This window comes from Urocampus carinirostris, chromosome 3 (assembly GCF_059441175.1).
Source record: "Urocampus carinirostris isolate Australia breed hairy pipefish chromosome 3, RoL_Ucar_1.0, whole genome shotgun sequence".
Classification (NCBI taxonomy): Eukaryota; Metazoa; Chordata; class Actinopteri; order Syngnathiformes; family Syngnathidae; genus Urocampus; species Urocampus carinirostris.
The window spans coordinates 21,716,513-21,742,287 of record NC_142351.1 but is presented as its reverse complement, the minus strand read 5'-3'; the positions used below and the strand labels follow the sequence as shown (position 1 = coordinate 21,742,287).

At 42.5% G+C, this 25,775-nt stretch overlaps 1 protein-coding gene across 2 annotated transcripts in view; it reads right to left on the bottom strand.

Moving 5' to 3' along the window:
* The window catches only part of kcnd1 (potassium voltage-gated channel, Shal-related subfamily, member 1), a 30,000-nt gene extending 8,186 nt beyond the window's left edge, over window positions 1-21,814 (bottom strand). The window contains exons 1-4 of one of the 2 annotated variants that reach the window (XM_088331027.1): window positions 21,634-21,814; window positions 17,931-18,542; window positions 14,816-15,061; window positions 12,322-13,034 (exon numbers count right to left, since the gene is read on the bottom strand). In XM_088331027.1, the coding sequence (XP_088187153.1) occupies window positions 12,322-13,034; window positions 14,816-15,061; window positions 17,931-18,086 (1,115 nt within the window). In that variant the 5' untranslated portion in view covers window positions 18,087-18,542; window positions 21,634-21,814. Of the gene's footprint in view, window positions 1-12,321; window positions 13,035-14,815; window positions 15,062-17,930; window positions 18,543-19,631; window positions 19,719-21,633 lie in introns of those variants that run through there. The other variant, XM_088331028.1, reaches the window with a different exon arrangement.
* Between the last annotated feature and the right edge of the window lie 3,961 nt (window positions 21,815-25,775).

Genomic DNA, 25,775 nt, shown 5'->3' with positions numbered 1-25,775 from the left:
GAGGGAAACTCTGAGAAGGAAATCTTCTAGAAGAGCAGCAACAACACCCACAAAGAAAAAAAGATGTAGAGTTGAATGGTCACCATGACAACCAACAGATAAACCGCCTCATGAACCTAAAGAGACAACCATCTGGTAGAAAATGTTTATCACAAAGTGGTAGTGATAGTAAAAAATGAATGAAATAGATGGAAAGTCTTGAAATGGACCTGAAAGTAAACACGCTGACTCCAGATCTAACCCGGTAAAATAAATAAATAAATAAAAATTCTCCATTAGTGGCGAACCATCAAGCCTTGATGCTTATTGGCCAATCGTGACTCGGCACGAACAGCCAATGATAATTCATTTATGGTTCACTCCACTCAGAGGAAGCAAAAAGTCCTCATGTCAGCTGCAGGCTGCAGGCCGTCTTGGAAAAGCAGACTCCACTTCTAAGCCTTGTCATGCTGCCTTGTGTCGGCTCTTAATAGTTCACACACTCGAGATTCTCTGACCACTCACGTCGAAGTTGATGATCAAGGAATTGATTTCACATTTCACTCTGTTTTTATTTTGAAGTTGGCACTCATTCAATACGTTACAGCTCTGGGTAAAAGTGTCTCTTACTCCGTCAGGATGTTCCTTTACCGCTTTCCTGATGTCAGCGGTACAATCAGTCTGTGGCCCGGGTGGCTGGGATCCAAGGCGATGGCCTTTGGTCTCCTCTTGACTCGGCCCGCAAATATGTATTCCAAGTCATGGAAGGGACGGGCCACTATGCCCGGTGCAGTACTAACCACCTGCACTAGTTGTTTCCTCTCCTGGGCCATGCAGCTGTCATACCACACGGTCACGTTAAGGCTGAGGATGCTCTCGATTGTGCTCTGTAAAGGTTAAGGAGCAGCCGAGAGGAGAGACCAGCCTGTTTGTTTCCTGAGAAGATTCTATGCTGAGCCTTTTTTACCTGGCAGCAAGTGTTGGTAGACCACAGGAGGTCTGATATAACCAGGAACTTAAAGTCGTCCACCAGCTCCACTACTTCTGCATCCAGGAGAAGGGGGGCCTTGGTCAGTCTTTCTAGACTTCCTGTAGTCCACGATGACCTCGGTCTTTTTAGTATTCAGCACCAGGTTGATGGCTGAACACCACCGTGGGAGCTGGATTGGGCCTCACTGTTGCCTGAGATGAGACCCACCACTGTAGTGTCGTCCGTGAAAGTGGCGACTGTATTGGTGGGATTGATGGCAGCACAGTCGTGAGTGATTGGAGTGAAAAGTGTTGGGCTGAGCACACACCACTGTGCCGTGCCCGTGCTGAGGGCCAGGGGGGATGATTGCAGTCCTCCCAATTTGGGCCGCCTAGGGCCTGTTGGTGAGAAAGTCCCTGACCCAGAGGCATAGACAGACCCCCTGTGTGTAGCTTGAGAACCAGCTTGTCTGGGATGACAGTGTTGAAGGCCGAGCTAACGTCTACAAACAGCAATCTGGCATATGTGTTAAGCTGCTGCGGATGGGTGAGGGTGTTGTGCAGGGTGATGGAGACAGCGTCCTCTGTGGGCGATTTTTCATGTAGGTCGACTGGACTGTGTTGTGGTATGTGGCGATGAAGTCTCCTTTGTGTACTTGAGAAGAATCAGCTTAAAGCGCTTCATTGTCACCGGGGACTGCATTTCATTATTGATTCTTATTCGATATTTGACTCTTTATATACTATAAGAATGTTGTTAGTTAGTCATATATACAGACCATGTCGTGGCAGAGTTCTGGCACCTCTGCCTCCTTTAAAAAAAATCCTTTATTGAAAAGTTTTTTTTTTGACAATAATTAACAGTTTCATGGGGTCAATAACAACTGACTGGATTTTTAGAAAAGTTTTAAGGTTGATCCTTGTGCAGAATGTTTTTTTTTTGTATTTAAAGGGACACTATGTACTATATGAACTCTAGTTGTCGCTGTAATGTGTAGTGCGGGGGTCAGCAACAAGCAGTTCTGGAGCCGTATGTGGCTCTTTGGCACATGCAAGTGGCTCCCACATGCATTTTCAAAAATGTTTGATTATGGAAAATAATATGGTTTCTGTAAGAGTACAAACATGACACAAAAACTCTTAATGTTATCCAATGAGTATATATACAGTAGGGGCAGGACAAAAAATCAATTCATGTATATATCGTGATTCAATTTTTGCAATTTTTAAAATTAACGTTTCTCCGCAGAATTGATTTTTGTGACGTCATGTACGGTACTTAAAATGTATGAAAGCAACAGAAGTGGAAAAGAGGTAGAAAGCAATCAACGAGACCTAAGCCCAGTGCCCATAAAAGGCTTGCTTTATAGGAAAGAAAATTAAATCACAATCATCACTCATATCGAACTGCAATGCTTGCAGAATCGCAATTCTCGAGTATCTTAATAAAAATCGAATCGTCCCCTTAGTATTGTAATACAATCGAATCATGACCGAAGCATATCATCCCACTCCTGATACTCAGTATATTCATGGAGTATGTGTTGCCTTCTTTATAAGGCTTATACAAAGTTTCACATTTTTGGCGCCTCCAAATATGTGTCGTTGATTTTTAATATGTTTGTCCTATGTGGCTCTTTCAACATTTTGGGTTGCCAAGCCCTGGTGTAGTGCAACCAAAGACTAGTCCTACAAAGCACAAGGAGTAATACCTCTAGCAGTACAATGGCAGACAATCATGTTCCACTAAGTTAGCCTCATGTTATGTAAAACGCATACAAATTTCTTGACCTACGGATAATTGAAAAAAGTCTACATCATATGATAGTTCATGTATTTTTCTTATTCCGTTAATCCATCCATCTTTTTTGCAGTTTGTTATCGACATACACTGTGACGCCTACAATTTTTATTGGCTAGACTCTCATTTTAAATAAAACCCGTGGTAAACCCGATTTGTCACTTTTTTATGAATAGGAGTCAGATTCCACTCATCACGTTTATTGTTCTTTTTTATCCATGAAATTCACATGTCACAGTGGCTCACTTTGTATTTGACTAAACTTTCTTGTCAATGTTCTATTCAAGGCAATCCTGGGTTTTATTTCCTAAATTACCCTAATTTATAATATTGTAGTTTACTTTGCAGGGCCATCATCCGGGTGTTGGGTCTCAGGGCACTTACTTGGGATTTGACTCTTAGTTCTCATGTCACACTTGAATCTGGGATTACATGCCATGGTTGAGTCACCAGCTTGATAGCAGTCTAGTTTACCTTATCAATTACTGCAGTTACGGTATACTTCAAGGATCTCATCATTGTTGACTCTAAAGTGCTGTGTTTAATCGTCTCAACTGGCAAGTCCTTAGGCTTACAGGTCTTGGTGGACTGTCGGCTCTTTTGTGGTAAATGACTCTCAGCTCCCATGCAACAGCCCCCAAGGTTTTTTTCCCCACCTCAACTTGTTTCTGATCCAACCGAGTTCTCAAAGACTGACACGCATCTGTTACTGCGGGGGTGGCGTGATGCAGATTTGTTGCTCATACATCAATAATGGACATACAAAATAGATTATGTTCTGATTTAAAATGTTCATTAAGGGTTGTGAGGTTAGTGGCTGCTCCTCTTGGTACCAAGTAACCTTAGACCCGAGGTCTGAGGTGGTAACGACTGTTGTAATATCGTCACAGTTGACTACTCTCATCCTGGATCCGTGGTTGACTCTGAGATCCTATATTGCAGTTGACCTCCTTGGCCCTCACGCCTTATGGTCTTTTCACGCAACACTTGTTCAGTGTCAACGGTTCAGTGGCTCGGTGGTACCCCTGGTAAGCCAAGAAATGCTGACGTAGTAGTGTGCCAGGAAGTAAACAAAGTAAGAAAATATATTTTGTTTCTATGGCACATTAAATACACAAAGAAACTAAATATATTATTGTGAAAAGTGTAAAAATAGTTAAGGGGATGGAACAAGCATAAGCTCCAGCTTTTTCCCTTCAGCCTTTCATTGTCTTTCTGTTGTCATCAATGTTCCCTCTAATTTTCCATGGGTCTGAGCGTTTACACAAAGTCGGTGAGCAACACTTGAAACAACAGTGAGCAACCATAATCCCAAGTGTGGCAAGATGATTAATTATCAATCATGTCAAAAACTTGACATCAAGTTACATTTTGCTGAGTTTCCAGCAATGCAAAAATATTTTTCTCTTTTTGAATGAATTGACTTATGTACTATTGCAAAGGTTGTACGGCCTACAAACGTCGTTTGTTCTTACAATTCTTTCACAAGATATCCATTTCTTTTTATTTCCTTATATATTTTGTTGCATAATATTAACATTTTGGGGGCCTATTTAGTCGGTTGTAAGATACAGAACTGTACTTAATCAAATTTTTTAGTGGAAGTACAATGTTGGCAACAAGATTGACTTGATATAATTGGAAATTATTTGAAAGCAACACAAACTTTTTCTTCTTTTTTCCGTATTTTTTTCTACTTTTTTGTTACTTTTTTTGCTCTCTATTTACTTTTTTCCTACATTTCTTTCTTTTCTTTTTTTCTGGCTTTTTTTTTAAATTTCTTCCTTCTTTTTTTTCTTTGTTTCTTTTTTTCCTCAGCTTTTCACTACTTTTTCATTTTGGTATTTTTTTCTTTTTTGCTCTATTCCCTCCTTCCTTTAAGTCATGTTGTGCATAATTTTACATAATATTTGGTCATGTTGGGATTAAAGAAGCAAAAACAACCTGAAGAGACGTTTAGGACCCGAGGTTCCTTTTAGTGAGCCGAGCCGGAGAAGCCGGTTCTCTACCAACTTTACTCAACTTCGTTCTACTTCGACTCGACTTCAAAATACCGCATTTAGGACACAACGTCAGGGGAACCCGTGTATTTTTACCTTCATGGACTGTAACTTTGACTTAAGTCGCTTCTTAATTAGTAATTTTGAGCCGTCATTTTTGTGCGCTGGCTAGATTTTCTTGTGCGCTGAGAGTGTGCGAGCAGTGCGCAATTGCGCACGCGTGCAGCTTAGAGGGAACACTGGTTGTCATACTGATTTTGTTGTGAAGTTGTGGACTTTGAATTCATTGTAAGCTTTCTTCTGGATGTACAAAGAGAAAAGAATTAAACGTCAAGAACAATGTGCTTTCGTCAAGCAAGCATCGCCTACAAGCATTAACAAACATAACCGTAAACAACATTCAAACAAAAAACAAAAACAAAAAAAACCAAGAAAAAAATACTGAAAGAATGTATATTCAAATCATTTAAGGCTAGAAAAGCATTTCAAAACAAATTAAAACGAAAAAGATTCAAAAGAGCCTCTTTTCTGCAATTCCAGTTCGATGTTGCACCTCTACACACAACTAGTCTGGCACCAGATGGCCTGCTTTATTCTTCTAGTGCACAACAGGCACCCAACAAGAAGTAGGCGGCTTAATTTTACCTTCCGTTTTGGTTCTACAACTCTCAAATCAAGTTAACGTTAACACAAGCCATGTCTTGGATGACAAATTGTACATTCTCTTGAACATGAACATGGCATGCGGTGCCAGTTACTTGTTTATTCTGACCCTTCTCACAAATGACTCTTTAAAGCTGTTACTGGAGTTCTTCCTCTCCCAGAATGTTCAAAACACTAAAACCCTCCTCATTTATACAGGGGATAACAGCTGAGTTTGCTATCTCATTGTAGTTGCAGAATACAAAACTCAAATCTCCCTCCTTAGCTTCTTGCTCCTCAACAATCCAATAAAAAGGGTGGGTCTCCACAGATCTAAACAGACCACCCACCTATGCCCACTTCACTCTCTTAAAGGGAAATGTAAAAGATGGTATACGGGTCCGGGAATGAGCGCCGGTGTTTAGAAACAATAAGAGGCAACAACAAGCTGAATCAACGTTTTTCATATTAAAACGCCAATTCCTCACTAAAACAAAACAGTGCCAACGTGTTGTTTTCCATTAACCACCTGTTTCTGAAGATTCCAGCACCTCTACCTGCACTCCTTCCCATCTTGAGTAAGTATACAGGTAACTGTGGAATATTTAACTTTGCTTTTTTCATCCCTGCTCACAGTACACTGATACATTTAGCGTTTATCAAGTCAAGTTCATTTCAAAAACCTTATCTAGAAGACGTACTTAAACATCTGGAAAATACCTGAAAAACACATATTCAGACATCAGAGCTTTTACTTTGATTATTTGAACACGCCGCAAGTTCAGCAGAGTGTGCTTTGCCGGGGAGAGGCATTGATTTCATCAACAAGGCATCCTTGTGTTCAGGTGAAAATCCTTAATGTGAAAGTAAAATATACGATTGTAAATGACACCAGTTAAGTAAGTGACCTGATATCACAAAGTATGTGTCCTTTAAGCAATTATTGAAACCTGTATCAAGAATTTTAAGAAAAATACGTATTTGAAAGCATTCACAAGTATTTAAAGTCTGCACCTGATTTATTCTGTGTGCAGCATAACAGATTAATGAAACTATAATATGTGTGCATCCCATAAAAATCTATTCTCAGGAAATTGGAGAGTTTGATCTTATTTGTGAGCTATGCTTGCACTGAAAGGGCATTGTGAAATATTTCAAAATGGGAGCATTTTAACAGCATCCTGCAGAGAGTTGGCCAAAGACTCACCACAGAACAAAAATAAAACACGTTCCTCCCTATTTAAAAGTTATGCAGCAAATGGGTTTATCAATGTTTAGCTAAGTGCAGAGTAAAAAGGTTTTCAGTTGGCTTTCTAGTTATGCCTTGGGTCAAGTGACATTTTAGACAACAGCCACAGTTCACTCTGGTGCTACGAGAAGGGTAATATGTACTCGTTCTTTTTGTGGCCAAAGCTCCAGTGTTGCCTTGTACGGACTTCAGTATCGAGTTTTTGCTCAAAGGTTGCCGGAGTCCTTCCTCATCCTGCTCGTCTTTCGTCCTCTTTGAGATATACTCCCGCCTCTTGGGCAGCCATGTTTAATTGATAATGCAATGATGAAAGTTGCAAGAGGAAGGATGCTGGTTCCATGTTTTCATCCCATCTGCTGAAGATAGAACTCTTTCTTTAGCATTTGAGTGTACTTCATGTTAACGTTATCTTATTGTGCCACACTCTGTAATAACATATTTTGTCCAATAGACTTTAGTAGATAGCTACTGAATGGAAAAAAAATACTTTTCATAATGCTATGCTTGTCAGATAGAGTAGTGCACATACTTTAAGTGTACTTAGCCTACTGCTACACACACAAGTTTGCAGCTGCTGTCACAACTGAGACACAAGTACACTGTAACACACTTGTATGCACAACACTCACGAGCTGCACAAGTACTCGACAACATACTAAGAGTATTGTTTATATATATATATATATATATATATATATATATATATATACATATATATATATATATATATATATATATATATATCACAGTCAGTGCAATTGCACACTGCTCGCACATTCTCGGCGCACAAGAAAATCTAGCCAGCGCACAAAAATGAGGGCTCAAAATTACTTATTAAGAAGCGACTTAAGTCAAAGTTACAGTGCATGAAGGTAAAAATACACGGGTCCCCCTGACGTTGTGTCCTAAATGCGGTATTTTGAAGTCGAACAAAGTTGAGTAAAGTTAGTAGAGTATGTCAAGAACTGGCTTCTTCGGCTCGGCTCACTAAAAGGAACAGGCTCTTTCGGGTCCTAAACGGCTCTTCAGGTTGTTTTTGATTCTTTAATCCCAACATGACCAAATATTAAGTAAAATTATCCACAAAATGACTTAAAGGAAGGGGGGAAAGGAAACAAAAAATTAAAAAATACCAAAATGGAAAAGCTGAGAAAAAAAGAAACAAAAGGAAGAGAAAAAAAGAAGGACAATTTTAGAAAAAAGCCAGAAAAAAAGAAAAGAAAGAAATGTAGGAAAAAATAGAGAACAAAATGAAAAAAGTAACAGCTCGGAAAAAATAAACACAATGAGATTTTTTTAAAGGAATTTTTTAAAAAAGTAGAAAAAAACAGAAAAAAGGATGAAAAGTTTGTGTGTCATTCAAATAATTTCCAATTCTCATTTCGATAAATAGATATTGGGCGGAGCCGTGTAAATAAAAACTGAATCTTGTTGCCAACATTGCCAACCGACTAAATAAGTTGTTAATAATAACAAAATATGCAACCAAATATATCAGGAAATAAAAAGAAATGGATATGTTGTGAAAGAATTGTAAGAACAAACGACGTATGTAGGCCGTACAACCTTTGCAATAGTACATGAGTCAATTCATTCAAAAGAGAAAAATAATTTAGCATTGCCAGAAACTCAGCAAAATGTAACTTGATGTCAAGTTTTGGACATGTTTGATAATTAATTATCTTGCCACACTTGGGATTATGGTTGCTCACTGTAGTTTCAAGCGTTGCTCACCGACTTTGTGTGAACGCTCAGACCCGTGAAAAATTAGAGGGAACATTGACCACAGCCATATCCCCCTAGTGGGAGGTGGCTAGAGTCATTTCTGACTCTTTTTGGGAGATTGATTCAGAGGAGGGGATTCCCAGCCCCCTCGCTCAACCCAACTGAGGTGTTGGGAGTCATTAGGTGACCAAACCCCCCAATTCCAACCCCTAATGCTGAACGCCAAGCAGGGAGGCAACGGGTACCAATGTTTAAGTCTTAGGTATGACTTGGCCGAGGCTTGAACCACAATCTCCCAGTCTCGGGGCGGGCGCCATACCCCCAAGGCCACCGAGCTGAAAATGGCAACAGTATTGTTTACTTCCAAAAATAAGCACAGAGTAGCACACGCTCATATAACAGTATTATCCATGAGTACATACACTGGTAAACAATAACATTGGTTAAAGTGACATTCATTACAGTAGATGTAGTCAGTAATAGTTAATGAAAAAGTTGTTTGCAGTAGTACACACTATTAACTGGAATAGTATGACTGTCTCACTGATAAAACGAAGTTCTATTCAATCCCTACCAAACGCCCAAGGAGGTGCTTTAAGCTTGGATTTTCACCTTCACGCCTTCGCAGTTCAAGAAATGCATACCAAAAATTAGTCACACCATCGCAAATGTATAATTAGGAATGTCTATGAATTGAATTCTTATCACAGGTGTGTCACCTTTTCGTCTTCTCGTCTGGCGGATGCATATCGCTATCTTCTGCTTGAAATAATTGGCGTTTTTGCCGTGCCTACTGCGATGAGACTTGTGACGGTTTTTGACTGAGTTGCGTGTTTTTTCACTCTCATGGAAGGCTGCATAGGGTTTGTTTAACTGACGCCGTGACGGCTTGCTTTCCGGCTTGCCTTCGCGCCCCTTGGGGTTGGCGGGTGTGGCCTTTAAACATGACTTGACTTTTGTCCGGCATAGCTTTCAGTTAGCATTGGCGCTACCGGGTCTGATTTTGGCTGGCCCCGCGCTGTCGAAGCAGCAAATACAGACACTGTTTGCTTTTGGGATCAGCTGCCCTTGATGGGGGCCTTGAGGAAGGGGCTCTCCCTGGGATATGGCCAGGTGTGTTGCCTCTGCAAGTTAAGTTGCCCAGGTCCGATGTTTTTTTTTCCTGCCATGCAGGTCGCCCCCGCTGGGTGGGTCACTGATTCCGGACGGGGCTAGGAGTCCTCGCTTCCCTGACCTTTCCCCGCAGTGTCGCCCTGCCGGGGGCTGTCTCCCGCGCCCACAGCAGGTGCGGCTCACGCCCTTTTTTGGACGTCTGCCCACCTTTTCCACGGACAGTCCTGTCTTACTGGCCCTGGTATTTGTCTTTCCGTGCTTGAAAGGACGAAATAGAACAAAAGTTACGAATGTAACTACAGTCCTATGAGGCCCGTGCGACCGCCAGAGCATCTTGTCACTTGGAATCCTCGTGTTCACACAAGAAGATTGAGATTGAGAATGGACTTTATAGACATTCCTAATGACAGAGGTGTGAGAGAGTGACTGATTTTTCGTATGCATTTCTCGAACTGCGCATTCGTGAAGGTGAAATTCTGTGCTTGAAGCAGTTGTATGGAACTCATAGAACCGTAGTCACGCTTGTATCTTTCATTTAACAATGACATACTTATGTGCACAGCAACACTAACATGTCTGTCTGTCTGTGGATAGTCAAAGTTTTGTTGTTGCTGCTGATTTACAAAACCGTCTATTTTCATCATGTTTGCCGTTTTAGCAGTGGAGGCCGGGGACGCAAAGCAACGAGTTTTGTTGAAAGTCTGTCCGTCTTTCCGTCTATCTGCCTGACTGTCAGAGGACAGTCATAGTTTTGTTGTTGCTGCTGATGCTGCAAAACTATAAATTGTCATCATGTCTCTCGTTGTGGCGGCAGTGGCCAGGGAAGCAAAGCAATAAAAAAGTGAGATGATAATAAGAAAAATAGTGAGCTGATGTCGAGCTGCTGTTACAACAAAGCTAGCAAACAAAAGGCATAAATAAGTCTTGGAGAATAAGACAATTCTGTGATTCCGTCTTGACAAGTAAATTTCCAGGAGTTGCTTTGAACTGTATTATGGAACCTTTTTAAAAACACCTTTTAGGAGACTTATTGAAAAACGTCAAAGAAACCCTGTGAAAAACAATGCTAAACACCATGACCTGCATGTTTTTTGACACACAACAGCAGACACTTAGTTTCTTGCTTCAGCTCTTAAGACTCCATTTTATTCTACACATTCCAAATGAATAAATCCTAAACATAAAAAGCACATAAAACAACACCATTTGAGTCACATTTTGTCTCATTTTGACAGAAAAACATTCGACTCACTAATTATCAAATACACACTCTGAAAGGCTTGCTGACAAGCAGTTCAGGGTGTCCCTTGACCCATGCCCACAGATACCTGCTGAGGATAAGTGGTGCAGATAATGGATGGATGGACACTCTGAAAGGCAATAAAAATACTTCCACTCACATTGACTCACAACACCATTCTTGATCACTAGATAACGTGACCCGCAGAATTTGACTGAGAAATGTGGCAAAGTACTCCTTTTTTGAGAATGAAAGCTCCTAAATTACTTCAACATTTTTTCAGGGCAAAGATAGTCGCAAAGCATTACTTTTGTCTAAATTGAACTCCTTAACTCACTTTGTTGTTGTTCCTAGAAACCAAAAATGACACCAGAAAAAAATAAAAGGTTATTTGGCACTGAAGCACCACGTTATGGTGGCAAAGCACTACTTTTTGTCAGAAAAGTTTCATCATCATAGATATATGGCACCAAGATACAAAAGACTTCAGGGTTCACAAATCCCTTCAACCGTTTATTCTTTTTTCTTCTATTATCTCTCTCTTTTCTTTCTTTATTGCATTTGTCCATTGTTTATTTTAGTTTTTTCCATTAATTTATCAAACACACTTTATATTGTTTACTGTTTTCTATTTGTTGCACTTCGAGTGTAGGATAAATCTGTTGCTGGATAGGTGCATTTATTACAAGGTCCTAGAATTCAACTACCTTTCTTTTCTTCTCTATTTTACTGACTCAAATACAGCTTCTAAAATGGTAAATTCAACTTACTTTTAAAGTAATTGAAAGAGTTAGTTTTCCTGGTAACTATTTACTTTAACTATAGAGTAATTCAGTTCCTAACTCAGTTACTTTTTTGGAAGAAGTAGTGAGTAGTGAGTAAATATAACTAATTACTTTTTTAAAGTAATGTGCCCAACACTGGTCTTGGGAAAGTAAAGCCTGGCGGCGCCAGGCCCTCTCCTGGCCGGGTTTTTTGGGTAGGGGTTTCCTCCACCTACATGAAACCGAAGGTACTGGTATCCATTGTTACCAGTAGCAGGAGAAGCTTCATGATCTGACTCAGATACAGCACCATCATCATCTGGTTATCATTGTTTTTTGGAGAAAAGCGCCTTGCCGCTCTTCAGGGATGTCCCGGACCTTGGCAATGACGGGCAGCGGGGTTTGTGTGACAATACTGATCCTAGATCCAAAATCATTAGAGGAAAATTTGTTGTTTTCCGATTTAAATTCACTATGTCATTCACCAAGACTATAATATTATTCCTTGTGGTATCATAAAACAAAGACAACCACAGGTTTTAAGTTACTACAACAAGACACTTTGATGAAATACGATTCGTAACGGTTCATGACTACTTGTTATGACTCACAAATACCTGAAGTGCGGAAATGTGTGTTTGGCTTTTACGACAACACGCATTGGTAAGACACCGTGACCATTGTTACATGTATTGTATACGTGTGGGTCGCAGCAGGATGAGGATTGGTCGCTGAGCTCGAGCAGCACGGCGTGGGTGGTATATTCAGCAGAAGGTGCTAATGTGAGACAAACGCTTGCATGTCGCCATGGCGACGAGGAAAAAAGAGGAGAGACTCACCCCAATGTCGTCATGGTGACGATGGTGTACCAGAAAGAGGCCGGGATGGATGTAAAGGTGGAGCCCTTGGTCCCCTTCTCGGCGTAGAACATGACGGTAGCGAAGATAATGATGGCCATGGTGAGCGAGAAGAGTAGGAAACCCAGCTCTGAGGCACAACTTTTGAGCGTATAGCCCAGAATCCTCAGACCCTGTGAGTGACGTGAAAACTTGAAGATCCGGAAGACTCGGAAGACCCTCAGCGTCACGAAGGCCCCGCTCACGTCCTCATTCTCTGGCATGACCAAGCCGATGTAGTAGGGCATGATGGCCACCACGTCGATGACTGACATGACCGAGCGCATGAACTTGCATCGGCTGGGAGCAGCAAACAGACGCATCAGGTACTCAAAGGTGAAGATGAGCACACACGCCGTGTCCATGCAGAAGAAAGCCAGCTGGTACTTCTCGCCGCATGGGAGGTCCCTAACGCTCCCTTTCGGGGGCCGGCACGGTACCGTCTCTACCACATTGGCGATGACCGACACGGCGATGAAGAAACCCGTCACGTAGTAGAAGACCAGCGCCATGGTGGATGTGTGCGGGTTCTCAAATGCTCGCCACAGGCGCTCTCTGGGGGTACTGTGTGGGGGCAACGGAGCATCCATTGCCTCGTTAGCTTCTGTGTCCTCGGCCAGGCGCTCCTGGTTCTCCTTTTTCCGGTCTCGATATTCCTAGGGACCAGAGGACGGAAAGTTATTGACAAATTGATGTCACTGCAAGAAAAGTGTAGAAGTGAAGCAATGAAGTGAATCTCCTCAACTTACTTCAAAATTAAACTTTGGCTCAGAGATGTCCCACGTAATAATTTTTTACTTTTGTATAAATGTAGCTTCTCGGCTCATTTAAGCATCGTCCCTTAGGCACCACAATTCTGAGAACATGCCTTAGCTTGCTTTTGACATCTTTTCACTTCAATAGTTTATAGGAACGGAGATCCCAGAAGACAGCAGTTAAGTTCAATGTCCTCAAGACGGCAGAGAATACCACTCTGCCCCCAGAATACCGCACACATGACAGGAAATGGTGGCAAAGCACTACTTTTGTTTAAATATTCCCGGGAATTCAAATTAAGTATGTTCAATTGTGATTTTTTTTCGGACCACTATGAGTACTCATATCTTCTCTACCCACTAATAATAATACCAAGGATCAACTACTTTGCAATATTGAGCAAAAAGTTTCATATTCATTCATTTATTTTCCAATTGCCTGTCCTCACCAGGGTCACGGGTTAGCTGAAGCCCATCACAGCAGACTTCACACAGTGGTTCTTTTTGAGCCAGCAAAGAGGCAACAGGTCTATCTCAAAAGAGGCCAAAAGAGTTCTCTGAAGCCAGCGAGCCAGGATCCAGCCAAACAAGCAGCACAAGACCATATCCTGGCCCGAAAGCAACTAAAATTGCTTTAACCAAGTCCAAGCCCAACAAGCAACCAGAGAATCTTGCTTAGACAGCATCCAAGCCTGATCGAGCCATGGGCCAAACCGGTGGGACCCGGCCAGCAACCTCAAAGAAAGCCTCCACCCACCTTGTTCTTGGTTTGATTGTATTCCATTCAAGTTTCTTCTGTCAATGATTACTAAAAGATAACTCCATATATCCAAGAGTGTGTGTGTGGCTAGATTAAAGTATATTCAACTCAAAGACGGTAAAATAAATTCACTTAAAGTTGTGTGTTGACACCTTTCAGAATAACTATAAAGGTTTTCCATCCGGTTTTCCTCAAATAATGATCTAAAAACACATGTAGTGCTCCCCAAAAAATTAAACTAGTTTTGAAAAGAATAAACTTGACTCTTTAATATCATTGGTTGATTATCCATCCATCCATTATCTGCGCCGCTTATCCTCAGTAGGGTCACGGGGGTGCTGGAGCCCATCCCAGCTATCTTTGGGCTGTGGGCAGAGGACACCCTTAACTGGTTGCCAGCCAATCCCAGGGCACACAAAGACAGACAACCATTCACTCGCTCATTCGCACCTAGGGAGGATTTAAACCGGCCAATTAACCTGACATGTATGTTTTTGGAATGTGGAAGGAAACCGGAGTGCCCAAAGAAAACCCACGCAGGCACGGGGAGAACATGCAAACTCCACACGGGGAGGCTGCAGTAGTTGGACTTGAACTCTGAACTTCTGCGTCGTGTCGCTGCGCGCTAACCACCTAGCCGCCGTGCCGCCCCACGATTACTATTTGTTTAATTAATTTATTGACCACCCAAATATCACTACGGTGTATAAAAGTAATATTTTGTTAAGATCACGCAATAGAGTGAATTAAAGAATCTTGACAGACTTGTGTCAGCCAGATATGACTTTAATTCTTCGTTAAATGCTACAAGAGCCATGGATGATACGAGTTTCAATCAACCATAATACATCGAAGCATGGCCAAGTATCGGCCTGATATGGAATCTGTTCTTGTAAATCAAATAGGTACGCAGTTTGCTTACCTCCATGCAGCAGTCGCCGATAATTTCGGGCACAATTCCATAAAAGGCCAACTCCTCGTCAAAGGCCTGGATGCATTCATGTCGCGGGTAGTGCAGCTTTCCGGTGCGGTAAAAATTGAGGATGTGGCGGAACATTTCGGGGTCCCTGTCAAAGAAGTACTCCTGAGTATCGTCGTTGTAGAAGAACTCCTTTTCTGAGGAGCCTAGCAGCGTGTCGGGGTAACGGTCCAGCGTATTCTTCCATGTCTAAATAGAGAAACACAGTGAGTATATTTTATGAGTTTTGAAGATGAGGATATTGTCATATATATATATATATATATATATATATATATATATATATATATATATATATATATATATATATATATATCCAGTATATATATTTTCATTTATTTATCCAGCTGGCTAGCAGGCTAAGTTGCTATCTCCATGTTTATAGAATAGAATAGAATAGAATAGAATAGAATAGACTTTATTGTCATTGTAAACAACAGAGTGTACAATGTTTTCAATGAGATTATTACATGTGTATACTGTAGGGACATGCTTAAAGACTTAAAAGAAGAAAATGAGATAAAAAGGATTTAAAGAGAAATAGGCAAAAATATTTACAAAGTATTGCTATGAAAAAGTGACATGTGGTATAAATCCACACATTCAACCATTCATTATTTGCACCGCTTATCCTCAGTACGGTCGCAGGGGTGCCCATCCCTGCTGTCCTCGGGCAGTGGGCAGGGGACAACAGTCAGTCGTGGGGCACATAGAGACACACAATTCACTCGCTCATTCACACCTAGGGACAATTTGAACCGCCCAATTAACCTGATATGCATGTTTTTGGAATGTGGGAGGAAACCGGAGTGCCCTGAGTAAACCCACGCAAGCACGGGGAGAACATGCAAACTCCACACAGGAAGGTTCGAGCTCATGACCTCAGAACTGTGTCGCAGACGCGCTAACCACTCATTCGTCGTGCTGCTAAATCCAATTGTATTTATATATTTCTTTATTTCTTTGTGTGTGTATTTGTTGATTTGTATATACATTCATTCTTTCATTCATTTATTTTTCATTTTTAGGATGGACAATAAAGAACTTAAATAAATAGGTCTGTACTTAAACTTTTTTTAATCAATATTGAATCAATTTGCCTTGATTTTCTCTCATTACTCATTCATAGTCCTATCTATCACTTATCTAAATATCTATGTTCCTTTACATTCTGAGAAAATTTCATTTATTTGGCCTGTTTTGAAATGTGGTCTTTCTGCATGAATATTTGTTCATAATCAATCGCTTATGATTAACTTAACGTTAAATGGAAGTTGCCAATATTTGTCTCTGATTAACCCTAAACAAATGTTTTTGAAACGTGCGGTTAAAAAAGGAAAATCTCACCCCATTTTAGGTGTATTTTTTTCTCATTTTAAGGTATTTTACCTTGTTTTTCTCTTAGAATGAGAAAATGTACACATAAATATGTAAACTTGTCACATTTAGCAAATGGAAGGTTATTGTAATTTTTCTTTTCATTGTGTTTTAATTTTGGTGGGAAATACTTGAACTGAGAAAAATCTGCCATCTACTATCTAAGACAGGGGTTTCAAACCCCTGGCCCGAGGGCAGTGTGAGGCCTGTGACTTTACACAAAAGTTAAACGTACTGTAAGTGCTACGAGAATAATCATAGTTATTAATGATTGGTTTTCAGATTCTTAATGTTTTTTTATATTAATATCTTATTTCTTATAAAATAATTAAAATATATTTGAGAAGACTGGACTCCTTTTATCACCTCAGCCAGACCCGAGTTCAAAAGGCCCCTGAGTAAACTGAGTTTGTCATGATTGCCGAAGTGAAGACACCTGTGGCAATCGTTTGGCGCGCCGGAGCGCGCTCTCTGATTTGCTGACGTTCACTTCTTAAGCGGTCAGCGTCCAGACAAGGACGTCCGATCGTACTCCCGTGTTCCTGTGTGTTTCGCCAGATTAGCAAGTACCAAGGACTACTCTCCTGTTTTGATTCCTGCCTTCGGTTCCGACCTGTTTCTGCCCCGCGTTTACAAGCTACTCTCCTGCCCTGGCCATCGACCTGCCCGCTAAGACGTATTGATTCAGCCTACCTGTCACGGGACTGCCGTCCGTCCAATTGCTGTGAACCTTCAGCTCCCGCTAAGAGAAGTGCCACTTTCGCGTCACGAGCGACCTGCTCCCCACAATCAACGATCACTGGATCATGGGTGCCAGCTTACATCTCTTTTCAAATAAAACTAAGAAACTAACGCAATTGGGTTCCCGTCTCCGTTCCTGGTTCCTGACAGAGTTTGGAAACCTGATCTAAGATAATTATCTACCACCTGCTACCAAATATAATTTTGCTCATGTTTTTTCTCATTTTATTAGACAAACAATATATCTTCAATATACACTAAAATGAAGAGAAAAATCTACCAATTAAATAACAATGATTCCCCCCACCTGCAGTTTAGGGTTAAAGAAGCTGGGCGTAATTTGAGCTATTTACTTGCATCCGCCATCCCTGATTTGTGTCATGTTGCGCGTACGAGTACGTACATTTCTTGAACACGCTCGAATGAAGTCAAGTCATGTTAATTTGTATAGCCCTTAATCACAAGGAGTCTCAAAGGGCTGCACAAACCAAAGATTATTGCAAACCACTGACTATTATTACACCATCCCCTGATCTAAAACCTAAATGAGGCAAAACTCAAAAACCTCAACATGAGGAAAATAAAGAAACTGTGAGAAGGCACTGGACATGAGGAAATCCCCCAAATAAAAACAAAAAAAACGTGGGGAAACCTATTGTGTCAATCACCACAACTCCCCCCATTTGTGTTCTGCACCAAACAGCTTTGCTAAAAGTAGGATAAAAGCAATTAGGCACGGTGGAAAAAACGCATAAGGCCTCTTTGAACTCAGGGTTTGTTCAAATATACTTAATAGAGAAAATATTTAACTTGTTTTTAAGGACACCAGAAACAATACAACCACACCTTTAAAAGAAAGCTTTTGGATTTCGAGGCAGGTTTATTATTTGAACATTTGCGGTCATATTTTTGGCTAGATATCACTTCGCTAGACACTAACCTGAAAGCGGACGCCGCTGACATTGACATAGAGGATTTCGTCTGATCTGGATGAGTTGTCTATGGGAGGTTTGGGCATGGTCTTTTTGGCCAGCGGTAGCCAGCCCACAGCCGCCGCCCGCGCAAACGGCAGCCATGTTGCCACGCCGGCCGCCATCTTGCATCAAACCCACACAGTCTATGAGGGGGTACGTCACTGACCCTGCCCTGACTTCCTGTTGAGGCGGTGGCTTGACATGTTGAAGAGGGGGAGGGGCAGAGGGAGGGAAGGGGACCAATCACTGCTGGGTTTCATGTCATGAAAACATTTGCAGGAAGCATAGTCAACACTCAGTGTGAAGAAGAACAACAACTTAAAAGTTGTTGTTTGGAGCCAAACGAATTTTAGTGTGTGCGCGCTCGTGCTTGATGCCACGCTGCAGTCTTATTAAATTGTGATGATGGTGGTGAACTTGCAAGCTCAACACAATCCCCTCCTGCTACTCCTCTAAGTGTTTCTCGGCTTCATCTGCAGATCCTCGTCGCCACCACCCTCTTTCTCGCTTGTCCTAACTTCCTGTTGCTGCTCACCGCTCGCATTGGCTGAGAGGCTCCCCGTCCATGTTTGGATGTTCTGTCAGATGGAGGGGAAAAAAAGGACATAGTGAGAAGGAGCAGAGACATGGAAAAAAAGGATCGAGGCCTCAGCAGAAAAGCTCTCAAAAAATCTACAGTAATCTGATTACAGTGAGTGTGTGTGTGCGTGCGTGCACATGCACGTGAGAGCAGCTAGTCAGAAGAGTCGAGTCAAGCTGAAAGTTTGATTCATAATTTATGAACACACTTTTGACTTGTGCTCTGTGTTGGGGAGGGAGACTTGAAACTCTAACCTCAGCCAAACAGGAGCATGAAGACATAAACGACATAAACGACTATAACGGATATACTGAAATCTGGCAAAGACTGAAGCTTGATGACAAAAACATGCAGAAGACTGTCACACTCGGAATATTGTAGAAGACCAAGTGTGATGCCAAAAACATACAGAGAAAAGTGAAACATGCAATAAAAACAACAGTGAACGCTGAATCTAGGAAAAGAATGACGCATGAAGCTAGAAGCAGGTGGAAGAGATAAACATGCACAGGATCATAAAGACATTTTCATGAATAAAACAGAAGAATGTCAACATGAGCATGTATAAAGCAGATGCAGAACAAAGTTGATGCAAGAAAACATGCTCTTTAGAAAAAGGGGACTGTAGAACAAGAAACATGTGTAGGGTCAACTTGTAAGGACACAAAATTACTCAGACATCACTCATAAAAGTACCATTTTTTTAACAGACATACGTCCATATTTGCCCAAGAAGATACGCAATAGCGCGGCTACATACTAATACTCATATGGAAATAACACACAACAAAGTAAAGATATTACCATAAAAACAATAAACTCTTTAAACACATTCATACAAACTGACTTGCATGGAATAGAACCGTTTCCTATTGGCTCACACAAGCTGATCCTTAAACAAATGTTGAATAATTTGTGCAAGCCCCTCATGACCCATCAAAAATGATGATTGATTACTACTGACTTATATTGACTCACAGTGAATTGTAAAGACTCAGCACCACTAAAAAGGATCCAACCTTGCACTCGCTATTACATCATCGGAGGCGAAAAATAATCTATTGTTTCACTTACAGATAGTTGTTACCTTTGTCAGTAGTTTTAGTCTTATTTTAGCATTATTTTTTTGTAAGTTAATTTTTATTGTGCTTTTCAAACAACATTGCAGTGTTGGGGAATATCTTCCATATTCAAGTCATTCTTCAAAGTCCAGTCTTCATTGTTAGTAATTGGTGTCTGTCATGATTACCGATTTGAATCACCTGTGCCCGCTCATTTGGCGCCAGTCGCTGCGGGCTATCTGATTGGCTCTCTGTCCCTTTTTAAGCCCGGTCCTGTCACTCTCCTTTTGTCAGTCCGTCTGCGAACCTATGTTGATACAAGGCAAGCCTTTTTGACCCTGACTCCCGTCTGTCCCATTTTTGCACCCGTTTTTCTACCTGCCCGTTCCTGATCTCCCCGTTTGTCTCCGACTATGACCTGTTTTGATCCCGACCAAGTCTGCTCTCCCGTCCCGGCGTACGACCCCTTTTTGTTCCCGACTACGTCTGCTCTGTTGTCCCAGCTTATGAACCGTTTCTGACCCCAACCACGTTTTTGCTCTCCTGTCCTGTTTTTCCATCCCTGACACCGCCATTGCCCGCTACGGAAGATCCACTTACGTATTCGGATCACAATCCGATTGCAAGAGCCCTTCCTCTTTCTTTCAATAAAACTTGTGGTAAACGTTATGCAATTGGGTCCTAATTCCGTTCTGGTCGTGACAGTGTCCTTATTTTCCCTATAATCTATCCATTTTTCCCATTTGTCCATGAATTGGGTCTCCTGTATTCTTAATACAAAATTACAAATATTTCCTCCACAGTGCACATCCACTGCTCCACAGTGGAAATTTTGTTTCTACTATAATCTTGTCATTACTTTTTTGCTAGCTGTCAGTATTTCTTTTACCAGGTACTCATCCTTTCTCTGTAAATCTATTGTGTTAGATGGCCCAAAAAGGCACCTTGAATGTTTTAGATGACATCCCAATATTTTCTTTAAAACAAACTACATTTCTGTAAATCTACATTTGTAATCTTGTATTGCTTAGGCAAAGCCAAAATAAATGCATGTAGTCAATGTTTACCTCTCCACATGTGCTCCAGCATGGTGGTTAAACATTGGAAAAACATCTAGTTTGGGAGGTGATGAAAAATCTGACGGCTTTGTTCCAGTTGAAGTCCCTCATAATCCGGGAGCTAGTGGATGTGCACTGTGTTTTCCAACTATTCCACCACTCGTCTTCCGTTATTTTTGCATCCATCTTTTTTCCCATCCATCCATCCATTATCAGCACTGCTTATCCTCAGTAGGGTCGCGGGGGAGCTGGAGCCCATCTCTGCTATCTCCGGGCAGTGGGCAGGGGACACCCTGAACTGGTTGCCAGCCAGTTGCAGGGCATATAGGGACAGACAATTTGCTTGCTCATTCACACCTAGGGACAATTTGGACCGGCCGATCAATCTGACATGCATGTTTTTGGAATGTGGGAGGAAACCGGAGTCGCCGGAGGAAACCCACGCAAGCACAGGGAGAACATGCAAACTCCACACAGGAAGGTTCGATCCCATGACCTCAGAACTGTGCTGCGGACTTAGCTGCCCTAAATTCCCTAGATTCTGACCAAAAAGCTATCTGCAGACTTTGTTTTTTATGAACTCAGTAAAACAAGTCAGAAACACACAGGACTTGATATTGACTCACCATTTGTCAATAGGAGGGTGTTACAACTGAATGATCTTTAAAAAAAAGTAATTTTCAGCCTTGTGGGAACTATGGAGGCAAGTGTGTGTGAGTGTTCATGAAATATTCATATTAATAATGTGTGGGTATGCATGTGTGTGCACGTACAAAGAACCATAAATGTAGATACACCAAAGTTCATGACTAATTCATACCACTTGGATTATGTCATACAGGAAGGTGTTCTATTCAGTTTAATTTGTTTCCACGATACCGTCCACCATCCTCCTGCTCAACTTCTATTCTATCCCATCCCCTTCTATTCTGGGAAGCAGTGAATGTGGAGCACATCTCATCCTACTTACCTTTGCTGCTTCGGACACCAGGAAGAGGAGGAGGAGTACGATGAAGATGAGGAGGAGGAAAATGAAGCAGAAGTTTCCGGGTGAAAAGAGTTATGACGAAAATATGATGAAAGATGATTCTTCTTTTACATTCTCCGATTGTCGTGCTTTGCCGCCGCCGCAACAAGCACATCTGCTGTCATTCTCTCTCTCTCGGACTCAGTTCAACACACACACACACACCACATACTTACAATGTGGCTCCACCTCCACTGTCTCGCTCAACCCTTTTCTTCTCTGTCGCTCTCTTTCTAGAAATGATCATTTCTCACTTTCACTTCTCAGCGTGCATGCACTAAGGGTGAGCGATACTGGAAATTTTGGTATCGATCTGATCTAAGTAAACACAGGGTAATATCGATGAAACCGATCCCATACTGATACCATTCGCTTAGAAATTTCATTAGAATGAATAATTGAACCCTTACCCACTTGAGTTAGATTATATTTCCAATTTACACAGCACAAAGATCTAAGGACTCTAAAAACTGCATTACAAACTTTATAAGTTTACAAAAAATTTTGCATCACAACTGTTTGGGAACAAAAAAGAAAGAGTCTGTCACGGTTGCCATGGCGCCCATTTGGCCCCGCCCATCTGGCACCAGCTGCTCATTGACAGATTGGCTTTCTGTCTATTTAAGCTCAGTGCCCTCATTTTTCCATTGTCAGCCCATCAACGAACCTCTGCCTGTCACGAGACCGGACCAGAACGGAGGCAGGAGGCAGGAAGGATGAACTCATTCGTGCTAACGATCAGTACTTTTATTAAGCAAAATAAAAGTCGTCCAACACTCAGGGGCAAAACAAACAAAAACAGGCTTTACAGGCAAACAGGAACTCAGACTAAGAATACTCACAAAACAGGTTTTAACTCAAAACGTGCAAACACAGGTTTCATCAAGACAGACAGAACAGAATAATGCAGAACAGAAAACGCAATGAACCAGCACCCGCAATACCCACAACTCACCCTTAAGAAGCACACACGCAAATTAGCCGATCTACTACAGCCAGTGCCCAGGGGGCCGGGCCAGCCAGTCGCCACGACGACCATGCTGGACACGACAGAGCCCCCCCTTTAAGGGACAGCTCCTGAGGTCCCAAAAAGAAAATAATTACCTCGCACCCCGGAAAGGGTCGACGCTCTCGATTGGGGCAACCCCGCCCCCTCCTCCGAACACGCAGGAACGGGGAGAGGCAGGCGCCATCGGCGTCAGACGATCGGACTCAGCGCTCGGCAGGGGGGGTCGGACAGGCGATCGGCAGCGGAGTCAGAATGGGTCGCCGCTCTCGATTGGGGCAACCCCGCTCCCTCCTCCGAACACGCAGGAACCGGGAGAGGCAGGCGCCATCGGCGTTGGACGATCGTACTCGGCGCTTGGCAGGGGGGGTCCGACGGGCATCAGCAGGGGAGTCCGACGGACGATCAGCAGGGGAGTCCGGCGGGCGATCAGCAGGGGAGTCCGGCGAGCAATCAGCAGGGAAGTCCAGCGGGCAATCAGCAGGGGAGTCAGACAGGTAAGCAAGAGTCAGACAGGTAAACAGGAGTCAGACAGGAAGCAAGGGAATCAAAGAGACGAACAGGACAAGATATTCAGACAGGCAAACAGGACAGGCTAATCAGACAGGAAAACAGGACAGGCGAATCAGACAGGCAAACAGGACAGGCGAATCAGACAGGGAAACAGGACAGGCGAATCAGACAGGCAAACAGGACAGGCGAATCAGACAGGCAAACAGGACAGGCGAATCAGACAGGCAAATAGGACAGGCGAATCAGGACAGGCGAATCAGGACAGGCGAGCAGGACATGCGAACAAGACAGGCAAACAAGACAGGCGAACAAGACAGGCGAATCAGACAGCCGAACAAGACAGGCGAATCAGACAGGCAAACAGGACAGGCGAATCAGACAGGCAAACAAGACAGGCGAATCAGATAGGCAAACAGGACAGGCGAATCAGACAGGCAAACAGGACAGGCGAATCAGACAGGCAAGCAAGGGAGTCGGACTGGCAAGCAAGGGAGTCGGACTGGCAAGCAAGGGAGTCGGACTGGCAAGCAAGGGAGTCGGACTGGCAGGCAAGGGAGTCGGACTGGCAGGCAAAGGAGTCAGACTGGCAGGCAGGGGAGTCGGACTGGCAGGCCGGGGAGTCGGACTGGCAGGCAGGGGAGTCGGACTGGCAGGCAGGAGAGTCGGACTGGCAGGCAGGGGAGTCGGACTGGCAGGCACGGGAGTCGGACTGGCAGGCACGGGAGTAGGACTGGCAGGCACGGGAGTCAGACTGGCAGGCACGGGAGTCGGACAGGCAGGCACGGGAGTCGGACAGGCAGGCACGGGAGTCGGATGGGATCGTCCGCTGAGTTCAAATCTTGGCTGGTTCATTCTGTCACGAGACCGGACCAGAACGAAGGCAGGAGGCAGGAAGAATGAACTCATTCGGCGACCATGCTGGACACGACACTGCCCCGCAAGACGTGGGTTTTGACTTGGCCCTGTTTCCTGTTGGTATTTCCTGTTCGGAATTGTTCCCTTTTATTTTTGTCCTGTTTAATACCAGTTTCCAGTTTTGTTTCCGTCTATTTTTGTCCTGTTTAGCATTCTCTCCAGTTTTCGTTCCCGTCTAGTTTGTCATGTTTTATTTCGATATCCTGTTTCATTATCTATCCTGTCCGTCCGTCCTTCCGGTATCGACCCCATCTGTCCGATATCTACTCGGGCAATTGGTATCTATCTCGTCGGCCTCTGGCTTGCTATCATTTCACGCCAGACTGCTGCCTAACGTGCATGACTCCCCATTTCCCGTAAAATAAAAGGCTTGTGTGAGAACGTCACGCTTTGGGTCCTGATCCTGTTCTGGTTTTTGACAGAGTCAAGACTCAAGAGAGTCAATCCAAAATTGCGGCAATGTAATGAAAATACAAATGATTCATAACAATGTCGACAATGCAACTAAAGTAAGCCATGGCAAAATATTTTAAAATTGAGTCAGTGGTGCAGAGCAAGTATCAATTGTCTCTCACCGGCTCTGTTGCTACAGTGTCAACAGATTTACAGGTTTTTGTTCAGGAACAGTAACACGTTTACATTTTTGTTGCAGCGCTTTGCTCTCTGCAGTGTGAGCTTTTTTCCAGGTGTCTATGGAAGTTTTTGGTGTTGCCACGGTACAGACTATTTTAACACAAAAACGACACCTGGCATTGTACGTTTTTGTAGCGAGGGGAAAAAAGTTCCACACTGCTCTGCACTTCCTATTTGTTTCTATCATTTTTAGTTTCTGGTAGTGTTGGTCGCATAGATTCTGTTCTGCCTGGCAAGCAGGCAGGGAGAGGTGCTAAAAGTGTGCCTGTCAGTCACACTCAGACATACATTTAAAGAGTGTACGAGAGAAAGAAAGGCTAAGCTCATTACATCGAGTAGCGGTGCTTTAACGAAACTGGTGGAGGAGTGAAGTATTGATCCAAGGACAATAGTATTGATCCAAACCAAGTACTTGCGTAGTATCAGTAATATTGATACTTGGATCGATCCGCCCTGAGGAAACCCACGCAAGCACGGGGAGAACAATCAAACTCCGCACAGAAGGATTCTATCCCATTACCTCAGAACTGTGTCGCGGACGCGATAACCACTCATTCACCGTGCAGCAAACCAAATACAATGATTTTCAAATCATTTGCAAATCAACCTGCAGCATATTAAACGGAATTCACTATCAATACAAAATGGTAAACCTTCTTACCAAATTAATTTATCTTAACTAGTTGTAGCATTCACAAAAGAATTTGGGCTACAGGCCTGGATTGCAGCCAGTGGCCTCACTTTTTTCTCACGACTTTTCTTTTTTTTCTATTTACATTGTATTTGTGTGTCTATAGCAGTGTTTTTCAACCCTTTTTGAACTACAATTGTATTCATAAAAAAGCACACCGTCCGTCGAAAGTGTTTGAAAATGAAGCTTTTGTCAAATATTTCACTGTACCACTTCATAAGTAGGTAATTAGTATATAAAAAGAAGAAAATAATCTATCTATCTATCTATCTATCTATCTATCTATCTACTTTGGTCATATCCCTCAAGAGGGGAGACCGACAGCAA